This window comes from Mobula hypostoma, chromosome 1, assembly GCF_963921235.1.
Source record: "Mobula hypostoma chromosome 1, sMobHyp1.1, whole genome shotgun sequence".
In the NCBI taxonomy this organism is placed as follows: Eukaryota; Metazoa; Chordata; class Chondrichthyes; order Myliobatiformes; family Myliobatidae; genus Mobula; species Mobula hypostoma.
In genome coordinates this window covers 149849924-149861444 of record NC_086097.1, presented here as the reverse complement: position 1 = coordinate 149861444, position 11521 = coordinate 149849924, and the positions used below count along the sequence as shown (strand labels likewise).

At 39.2% G+C, this 11521-nt stretch overlaps 1 protein-coding gene across 1 annotated transcript in view; it reads right to left on the bottom strand.

The window, feature by feature from the left end:
- Nucleotides 1-584: 584 nt before the first annotated feature.
- LOC134342379 (CCN family member 4-like) overlaps nucleotides 585-11521 on the bottom strand; it is a 54053-nt gene continuing 43116 nt past the window's right edge. The window contains exons 2-5 of the mRNA XM_063040437.1: nucleotides 9420-9708; nucleotides 6476-6730; nucleotides 4672-4865; nucleotides 585-3527 (exon numbers count right to left, since the gene is read on the bottom strand). Of these exons, the coding sequence (XP_062896507.1) occupies nucleotides 3228-3527; nucleotides 4672-4865; nucleotides 6476-6730; nucleotides 9420-9708 (1038 nt within the window). The 3' untranslated portion in view covers nucleotides 585-3227. The remainder of the gene's footprint in view (nucleotides 3528-4671; nucleotides 4866-6475; nucleotides 6731-9419; nucleotides 9709-11521) is intronic.

The window sequence follows — 11521 nt, the reverse complement described above, 5'->3', positions numbered from 1 at the left end:
GTGACCTCATTGAAACCTATTGAATCGCATGAAAGGCCTTGATAGAGTGGATGTGGAGAGTATATTTCCCATGGTGTGAGAGAGTAAGACCAGAAGACACAGCCTCAGACTAGAGGGGCGTCCTTTTAGAGTGGAGATGAGGAGAAATTTCTTTAGCCAGAGGGTGATGAATCTGTGGACTTCTTTGTCAGAGGTAGCTGTGGAGGTCAAGTATATTTAAGGCAGAGGTTGGTCAGGGCATGAAGGGATATAGGGAGAAGGCAAGAGATTGGGGTTGAGAGAGAGAATGGATCAGCCTTGATGAAATGGTAGAGCAGAGTCGATGTGCCAAATGTCCTAGTTCTGCTCCTATATCTTATTGTCTAAGGTGCAGAAGCGTGAATTCCCACACTACCAAATTTGAGAATAGCTACTTTCCATCAACCATTTGGTTTCTGAACAACTGCCATAAGATCACTGGAGTTCAGCAACACTTTGATCACGTTGCACTAAAATTGACATTTTTTTGCTCTAATTGTTTTCTTCTAAAGTTTGTCTTTATATTTGTTTTTCTTGTGAATTTTTCTTACATGATGCTGTGCAACTGTGATGCTGTGTCAAGTTTTTCATTACACCGGTGAATATGACATGAAGCCTGACTAATTTTTTACAATTTAAAATCGTGTGTGTACAATAACTCTGCTGGCAGAATTGCAATGTACATCACTATTCTTTTACAGGAGACACGGTTTCAACCTTGTGCATTTCAATTATTTATTATTCCATACTGTCTTTGACCTCACACAAGAACAATCCTGATAATGGATTTGTTTGGCCAGGTAAGAGATAACTAGTTCAAGAATTTTTCATTTCAAGGGAAGAAGTGCTTTGTGATGTGAGTATTGCAGTAAGTAATATAACCCATTTCTTCCTACTCCCTGCCTCTAAGATGTTGCAAATGGAGCTCTAACACTTGTCTTTTTTCATCCTTTGTTTCGTTGTGAGTACGTCAGTAACAGTATGAGCTCCATAATTCTCTTGAAACATTTCCAACCTGTACTCTATATGATTCACAGGCACAGTTCTTGGTACATTGACAATATTTATTCTGCCTCTGCTCCCCCTCCATTTTTCAAATTGATGATTACATTGTTGAGACTGATCCTGGAACAATATCAACCAGGACATGCATCAAATAGCTTGACGACTTTATCCTTTTGCTCGACTTGAGAAAACCTGTCAACATATGACAAATTTCCATAAAGTTAAGACAGCTGATTTTTTTTTAAATGTAGAAAAAGAAGAAATTATTTCATACTTTCAGCGACAGTTCACTGTGACAATGTGTCAGGCAGTCTCCCATAAACCTTTAGAGTCCTAAACAACTCTGCATGTCAATGTCAAGGCTAATATGCAATTTCCTTTAATTGTCCTTGAGGAGGAGATGGTGAGCTTGAATCAACCAATCCATGTGAACTAGAGAAGATAGGTTTTTGGATGCTTCAATAAATGCTTTTATAAATTATTTGTAAATATCTACAAATTAATGAAGATACAAGAGACTGCGTGTAGGAAAATGTAAACTGCTGGTATAACTCAGCAGGTTCAAGCAGCATCTGTGGAGGTAAAAGAGTGATTGATGTTTTAGGTTGTGACCCAGAATCAGGACCAATTAATACTATACATTGAATGTGTTACAGAGATGAGCGCGACAGCAAGGTACACCGCACTGTTGAACACATGGCAATGAGATGAATGGCCAAATAATACTGGAATATTTTTATATTGATTGAGGGAAGAATGTTGTCAGGGGCGTTGAGAGAATTTCTTTGTCTTCTTACAAATAATTGCAATTGCACAGTACATTTTAGTATTTTAGAGGATCTCAAATAATCAACAGTCAATGGAGTACTTTTGAAGTGCAGTTCCTTTATCTGAGATAATTCAATTTGCAGACCACAATAATAGGAAAGTTTGTATTTAAGTGTTGAGGCATATATTTCACTGGGATTATCTTTGGACTTCTGCAGAGTAGTAGAATATGGTCTTTGATGTCCTAAATATTGGATATTTCACAAGAAAAATAGCACTTCTACAGTGTTCTTGTCCATCGTTGTCCCAGTGAAATGGCAACCTGCAGTGCACACAAGAGCAGGTGTGGCAAAAGTTTTTGAGATTGTATGCCCAAATAGCAATATTCTTCTGAAAACTTGAGCACCATGGTAATTTTATGCAGAGAGTATTGCTGATTACTGAATAAATAAAATAATTATGAGCTTTCTTGAAGGAAAAATAATGTCCTGTTTATGTATATTAGTTGTTTTAATATTAATAAAAGTATAGCCGACAGCCAGAAATAAATGAAGCATTTTAGAAAACTTCCTAAAATTATTATTATTAATCTAAAGAGTGTTGTTATTCTAACCATTTACCATCTAAATGCTGATGTATATACCAGGTTGGGAGGATTTCAAAATGTATTATCCAATGTCCTGTGTTCTTGCAACCATCCGGTTGGTACCAAACCAGTTTGAGAAGTTTACTGTGAAGATATCTCACTGTTCTTGGGTTGTTATAAACATTTGCTGCTTCATTTGGCAGTAAGGATAATTATGTATTTTTTTATTTATGGATGGGGTTTAAAGAATCAATTGATGGCACTGCATGCTGCATGCCAACAAATTTTTGCATGTGCCTGAGGCTTGCCATGGCTACATTAGAGTGCTGCTTGAAACCCATGATGTCTTGCAGACAGAGGTGGAATGAGCAAACCAAAATTAACACCTTTGGAAATTAATATTGCCATTGGATCCTAATCCTTTATTTGACCAGAGGAAAACAGTTCAGTTTAAATTCAACGTGGAAGGAATGAAGTTGCTTTGTTGATGCTTGAATTTTTTTCCCCCTAACTTTTGTATCTTTTTTGCGATACTCAGATTGGTATCAAATGAGAAAATCTGAAAAAGAGACTTTAGAACACCAGCTATCTATCAACCGACTGAACTTGCAACACCTCAGTAAATAATATCTTTAAATATTCTATTGAATATTCTAATTCACTAAATAAATTTATTTTATTTTGTCAAGAATGATAATTCCTCAAAGCTGAGATATGGAACCTGTATCTTTCTGGCAATTGATGACAGGTACATGATTTGCATTGTTACTTCAGGCCAAAATCGCATTTATTCTCCAGCATTCTTGCCATTCTTGTCAGCAGTTAGTCAAAAGGATGCACTTCTTAGCACTTAGTTTGCGATTTCAGAGTAGTCAGGATAATACAACAGATCTGCAAAGATGTCATTTGGTTTCTCGCACCTTAGGGTGCAGAAACAGGAGTTTATCCACATCATGTTCTTGGAGAAGCCCAGACCATCAGGGCAGTCAAAATTCACCTCAATGGTCTTTGATTTCTGGGGAGTGCAGCATCGGTCGTCTGTGCAGATGCCACAGTATTTGGGCCGATATGTGCGTTGGCTCACACACCCAGACAAGGTAAAGTTTATGGGTTCCACCTGCTTCAGGACACTGAGGCACCTCTTTCCCTCCTGTAAGGAGAGCAAACAAGAAATATTCAACTTGGTCATTTTATTCACAATTCCAAACCTGAGATCATTTCAATGCCTTTCATAAGGCTATTTCCTGTATCCACTGCTCCGGCATTGTAAACTAAACTGACGAGGTTAGTTGGTCTCAAAGTAATGGGCCTTTGAAAAAAGTTGGGGAGTCTCTGTTTTTATATTTTCATGTTACTGTATTACAAGTACATTTTAGTATGGGGATTTCTAGTTCTGTTGAGTTTCTGTTTTGTGAATGCACATATATTCAGATCAGATTATTAATGGGTGCAAGATGAACTCTTTTTAGTTCAAAATTAGATCAATAAAGCAGTGGTTAGGAACTGTGCCACAGGCAAACTTATGTCCAGTTAACTGCTGAAGGCTTTCTATTCCATTTGAAAAATAGAGATAGCTTCTGTATATTTACACAGTAAACTAAAGTTACAGCACTGAAATGTTGTCACCAACTATCCTCTGTACATGCAAACACTTCACTTCAGAGGCATTCTGAAGGCAGCTATGTTTTGTTAAAATAAGTACCTCCTCTCTCTCCACTCACAAATATCCTCATTAACATTCCATCTTTTTTCATTGTGATCATGTTCCTCCAATTACCACTAGCCACAAAAAACAAGCTCATGATTTTCTTACAAATTGTAATTGAAGGAAACAATCCAACATTGTTAAATTACCAGCAGAGCAGCCTAGAAGGTCAAGCTTTATGGAGAATTTTTATATACTTCACAAACAGCATACTTCACACACAAAAGCAGAGAAAGTAAATATTAAAAGTCTAGCATGACAAAATTAACAATTCCATTACAACTAATGCCACATGCGAGTGGTCTTTCTGTCACAGTTTGGAGTCCACAAGAAGGTTGTGCAATCCAGGATTAAGCACTATGTGTTGACACTTGATGCCTTTGGTATTTGGAGGGGGATGAACATTAAGCAGACTTTATATCCAATTGTTAATCACAAATCAAATTCGACTTTAATACCCTATCAAGATGTACTACTCCTTCCACATAGAACCCAATCACCAAGGTAATGGGTATACTTTTATTTAGGGGGTCACCCTGAGTCCCCGGAATAAGAATTTGATAAACTTAATAAAGACCAAGAAGATTACCTTGATATGTTTGGTAATGTCAATGTTGCAAGGCCTTAAGTAACAAAGGCGTCTTTCATTCACCATCTTACACTGATGGTTTTCATTTGAAATCCTGGTTGAAATCCCCATTCCACAGGATTTGGAGCATACACTCCATGGTGTAGTTTGCACTAAGCAGTTCTGGTGCCATACTTCCGATTCCCCTTGGAACGCTAAAAAGATGACAAAGCAACGGTTAGTCCAAATAATCGCCATTCTTTCCAAATCAGCAAAAACTTAGGAACAAGTTTTCTACTAGGATCAAAGTATTGTACAATTGATACCACTAAGTTTCGTACCTCATCTAGAGAAATACTGGCTCTATTTTTAGCATTATGAGCTACAACATAATTTTGCTACTTCAGAACCAATTGTTCATGGGTCAGAATTATACATTACAGGAGGAAGCTTTTGGGGCCTTTTGCTTGCACTGGTTGCGCAGTTAGCCCTACTGCCTTCCCTTTCCCACAATCTCTAATTTTTGCTCTTGATTTTACTAAGTTCAACAAAGCATTTTCTGGAGGGACTCAGCAGGTCAATCAGCATCCGTGAGGGCTGTGGAACGCTCAAAATTTAGGTCAACACTCTGCGTCAATGCCTCCCCCATTCCCATCGGTGAGCTCTTCCAGCATTTTGTTTGTTGCTCCAGATCCCAGCATCTGCAGTGTCTCGTGTCTCCAATTGCCCAATTCACTTATGAGTGAAGAGGAAAAATCCATGGTATTTTCTCAACTGAGGTCTTCAAGGATCATTGGTGACTAATGAAGAACAAAATAAAAATGAGTTTGTGGAATCTTCCACAATATTTGAAGCCAGAGCGACTAAAGGAGACGTTGATAAATGGGAAATTCAAAGCAACAGAAGGGGTTGAAGGAGAATAGATTACTTCAATGTTCATATCGGCTTCTTTCACGCTTCACTGCAGAAACAAACCAATTATTGATGTTCCACTATTTCCAAACCTACTGTCTAAAGTTGAATAAAGTTATATTATCATTGCTGTCATTCTCAGAACCTGTTTTTGAGAAGAATTGTTCCAGACCTTCCAAAAGACATCAATTGATTGGGCCTGAATGAATTAACAGGGAATATGTTCCACACATTTGCCATTGACTTCATTTTTATCACAAGGACTTTACATCCCAAGTTAGTGGCTGTAGTCTAATGAATTCAAACTGTGATACACGGACCGGGAAGATATGGGTTCTTGGGAAGATATGGGAAGATAAAGTCTTTGATAAATTAGCTGACCTCACCTGGATGAAGAACTAAATGGCAAAACTAGTCCATGTGCCCTTGGTTGGAGTTATTTTCGTTTGACGTTTCTAATTGGTAACGAGTGACAGTTATTGATGTGCTTGCTTGCAAGGTTTGCATTTATGCCCAACTTGGCTAGAATTGCCCTAGCACTACTCCTGTTGTCAATTAGTGTGCTGGGAAAAGTGTTGTACTTCACAAATGAAGGCATGAACAAGGTAAAGGAGGCTGCCTGTCTATCATTGGGAGAGCTCTCAGGAGAGGAGAGGAGGAGACTATGGGGCGAAGGATCACAGAATGATACATCCCAAAGTACAAAGGCACTCTCTTTGAAACACTTATCTATTAAGTCACTGTTCAGTCCCACAAATCTGCAAGCTTTCTCCTTTCAGTTATTTAATTGATTTCCTTTTGAAGATTATTATTGCAAGTGCTTCGCTTACCATTTCAGGCAGTGGCTCAGTATACAAGGTTCTGTAGGACCTCAAGACCATGATTACTGCCCTTTACGGTCAAGTTGCCCTACCTGACATGGACACATGGCGAGGTGCAGTCTTTCTCAGCTTTGAGTCATCACATATCCACTGCTCGCAGCATTTTCCTGGTATTTTTATACGTTTGGGGTTCTGACACCAGATGAGCGGAGGACGGGACTCCCTGCACACTGGAATGCAGCCGATTGCACCATTCATACATGTACACTTGTACTTGCAGTTGGGTTGAAAGTTTTGACCATTGTAGTACCTTGCTCCATTGAGTTCACAACCAATTCCACCCATATCTAAAAATATTAAATAGTAAAGATTTGTTCATATTTCAATATTATCTAAAATATGTAAATAACTAACTTATTTGACATGATATTATTCAACTCAGGTCATTTGAACAATAATAATTCCTGCTATTCTTACTTTATCCACGGGATGGCACTGCTGCCAAAATATCCAGCATTCCCTAAATGCTGGAAACACTAACTGATCAGGCAGTATCTAAGAGCAGAGCAGCAGAGTTAATATTTCAGGTCTGAGACATTTCATGAGAACTGGTAAGAGTTCTCTTTCCTAGTTCTGAACAAATCTTCCAGACCTGACAACATAACTATTTCCATAAATGGAGCAATTCTTGGATTTATTTCAGATTTCCAGTATTTATCATTGTTTTTTTGATTTGCATGACCAGAATACCATCATCCTTTGTCACTGCATGGGTGACGCTGTAATCCCTTTCATTTTCTTGCTATGGAAACACCTAAAGTATTGCTACTGATATTTCATTCTGTCCCTTAATATTTCCATTTTTTCCCTCAAATTATCCAATCAAAGTATCCAGAAGTGGTCCAATTATTTGTAGATTCAATTCAATGTGCCCCCGGCCACATGGATATCTGGACCCATAAAAGAGGGAGCAGAAGTCAGTTACAAATAAGATTTTAACAAAAGTCGCAGTGTAAAGAACTCCTGCAAAATACATTAATCCTATGTTGGAAAAAGAGATGTTCATCTCTTGTTTTTCCACCTGCCCTTCTTTGCTTCTCCTCCCTGAAGGGAGTCAAAGAACTTAAAAGCTGCCGAATTGACAGAACACACAACGTTATAGAGGAACTCGGCAAGTCAGGCAGCACCTATGGAGGGAAAAGACAGTCAAAGTTTTTGCTGAAGAAGGGTCCCTGCCTGAAATGTTGACAGCTTATTGCCCTCCACAGATACCACCTGACTTGCTGAGTTTCTGAGGTATTTTGTGTGTGTTGTTCAAGATCTCCAACACCTGCAGAATCTCTTGTGTCTAAATTTGTTGGGAAAATGGTTCCACCCGTGGGGAAACCAATCCCGAATATAGGATTGTCACTAGTAAGTCTAATAAAGGAGTTCAGGAGGTGCTTCTTTACCCAAAGCAGAGTAATGATTAAGAAGCCATGAACACAGGAAGTAGTAAAATGGAGACAAAAGAAACCACTGATACAGGTTTTCGACCTGCAACGTCATAATTTTCTTTCCTTGCACAGATGCTGTTTGTCCTGCTGAATTCCTCCAGCAGACTATTTGCTACCACATGAAAAACATGAGAACATAAGAAATAAGCGCAGAACTAGGCCAACTGGCCCATTAAGCATGCTCAGCCATTCAATAAAATCATGGCTGATCTAGCCATCGACTCAGCTTCACCTACCTGTCTTTTTCCCATAATCTTTAATCCTCCTTCTATGCAAAAATTAATCCATTTGTGTCTTACCTACATCTAATGAGGCATCCTCTACTGCTTCCCTGGGCAGACAATTCCACAGATTCACTACTTTCTGGCAAAAGCAGTTCCTCATCATCTCCATCCTAAATCTACTCCTCCAAATCTTGAAGCTATGTCCCTTGTTCTAGTCTTACCTATGAATGGAAGCAACTTTCCTGCCTCTTGCCTTATCTATCCCTTTCATCATTTTAAATATTTTTTATAAAATCCCCTCCCATTCTTCTGAAATCTAGTGAGTATAGTCCCAGGTGACTCACCCTCTCCTCATAGGCTAACCCCCCTCATCTCTGGAATCAATCTAGTGAACCTCCTCACACCACCTTGAAAGCCAGTATATCTTTTCTCAAGCAATACACACAAAATGCTGGAGGAACTCAGCAGGTTAGGCATTATCTATGGAAAAGTGTAAACAGTCGACATTTGAGGCCAAGACCTTCTTCAGGTCTTCGGTTCTGATGAAGGGTCTTGGCCCAAAACGTCAGTTGTTCACTCTTTTCCATAGATGCTACCTGGCCTGCTGAGTTCCTCTAGCACTTTGTGCGTATTGCTTTGGATTTACACTACCTGGAGATTTTGTCTTGTTTGCAATATCTTTTCTCAAGTAAGGAGACCAGAACTGCATCCAGTACTGGAGATGTGGTCAAAATGAAATCGAGCAGCTGATGTAAAAAGCATTCGTGCATTAAAGGGAGAAGTTGGATAACCAAAATATAAATGTATATAACGTAGGGTTAGACGAAGAAGAGTGCAGGTTAGGCTCTGAGGACTAGATGGGCCAAATGGCTCACTTTTGTGAAGAAGATTCTATGGTCAATGCATGGTTTTTGATTGTTCTGACTCTCCTAACATCAGTCACTTCAGTCTCTTCAGTGGTTTATTGAACATTAATCATCAAGTCAATTTTTCCTTCCAATGCATTTCTTAGACCTAGTTGTATTTAGATTCCAGACATAACCTCTCTATGAAAATATCTCTCCTGCCCGAATTTACACTATCTTCCTCCTTCTTCCTCTCCTTCAATTAATTCCTTATTCATTGACAATAATGTAGCAAGTCTTTCATTTGGCATTTATTGAATACTTTCAGAAAGTTAGATGGTAATTTAGAGTTGTTATAGCCTTTCCCTTGAATCCATTAATCAAGTGAGCAATCCTTGCCCCTCCCCGTCACTCAACCTCTCACAAATGTATTTATTTTGTGTAAATTGCCAAAATATGTATGTCACTTACATGCACATATTCCTACTTCGTACCTAGGGGCATCCCCACTGTAGTCACAGTACAGTCCTCTGTGGTAATCACAGGTGTCTGCCTCCGTGCAGTTCTCTCTCAGCTGCTTGGCACATGTCTTGCAGCATTCACAGCCATCCATCACCAGGCTAATGCCAGGTGGGCACTTGGGCAACCGCTTTGGACACTGGCAGGGCCAGTGGCAGTACTGGGTGCGGTTATTTGGGTGGACAAAATCCATCGAATTCTCGTCCTCCTTTGCAGGTTCCTTGGAGTCCTGGGTGAGGGCCTGTGAGGAAGAAATAACAGATTTACAAAAAAGGACAGAGGTGAGCCCTTGCAAAGAAGTCAGAGATGTTTCAGCCGATAAAATAGAGTCAGGCAGCACAGAAACAGCCCTAGCTCATGCAATTGACCTCTCATTTGCACCAATCCCATGTTATTCCCTTCCCTTTTTATTCTCCCCACATTCCCATCAACTACCTCTAGTTGCTATCACTCCCCAAGACAGTAGGGGCAGTTTACAATGGTGAATTAACTTACCAACCTGCAAGGTTTTGGAACATTGAAGAAAACTGCAGCACCCAAGGAAGACCCACATGGTCACAGAGAGAATGTGAAAACTCTACATGGTCAACAACAGAGGTCAGGATGAACCCAGGTCTCTGGTGCTGTGAGAGAGCTGCGCCTGTGATAGCAGGGAATGTTCCAGGTTGCATTTGTGGTTTTCTTGCTATATTTACTAATACTAATATCATCAATTCAGTACATTTTGTAAACTATAACTTTGAATGTAAATTTTTAAAGAGATCCGGACAGTTGGATCCCTCAGATTCCAAAGAGTAGAAGTTGAAGATATTAGTAACTTGTGGTCAGAATTCAAGGACCTCCTTTGGAAAGTGAGGACATTGGAGAAGCAATGGGTTCAGATTCTGCTGTGACACCTTCACAACCAATTAGTCTGTTGTGGCTCAAATAAGAATGATCATTTGACTAAGGTATCAAAAATAGGGTCATCTTCTCTTGCTGGGGAGGAAGGGACAACACTTTAACAGGAGTGAAAATAAAGCAGAGTACCTAGGTCAGGAGGGGCCAGTACTCAGCATTGGTTGGTGGGTGACACTCTGAGTTTAGTGTCAAATAATTGTATGTTCAAGTCCAATTGAAGCATTGAGAATCCACATCATCAACAATCTGCACCATCTGGACCATGCCATCTTCTCACAGCTTTGGTCAGGAGATAAGTTTAGAGCCCGCAAGTCCCAACCCACTTGGGCTTAACCATTCAGTTCTTGAACTGGCAGAACCAAGATCACTACACTTTAGCAACATTATGATCACTTTGCCACAAAATGTGTTTTTTCCTTCTTCTAAAGGTGTTTACTTGTTAAAAATTATGCATGATTTATCCTTATGTTTTTCTTGTGAATGCTAGTTATATGATGGGGCTGCAAGAAAGTTTTTCATTGCACCTGTGCATACATGCAGTTATGTTTATGATAATGAACTTGATTTTGACTTTGAAGGCAAACATGCACAGTCAGGAATGCAAATTCTTCAGGTAAGACATTTTACTGAGACCCTCTAGGAATCCAATTTGATTTCAAAGAAATGGTGAAATCACCACAGTTTCCTGTCCAATATTTACTTTCCTAGCAGCATGCATGATCCTTTACTTTTGGGAGGGAGAGGGAGACGCATTGGGCTAATATATTGCACTTTCATCTTAGAGTTCAAAATCTAACCCTTACATTTTCTACCCATCCTATATTAAATGACTGCAATCTCTATGCAATCTTAATATCATAAAACTGTCCTAAATTTGATAATATTGCTATTTCAGAGGATAAATAACTTCAGATGACCATACTGTTTTGCATAATTCATGTATAACTTATGTTCTGACTGTTGTAAGGACCTACACGCCGATGATGCTACCACAAGCAAGTTTTCTCATTGTGTCTGCACCTCACCATACCCAAGCATAGGACAATGAAATCAACTTGACCCTTTTGTTCAAATGTCATTTCATACTATTCCCTGGGTCATTTTTGACTGACAGAACTTCAGGAAATGTACAGCTAGTTTAAAGCTTCATTTAT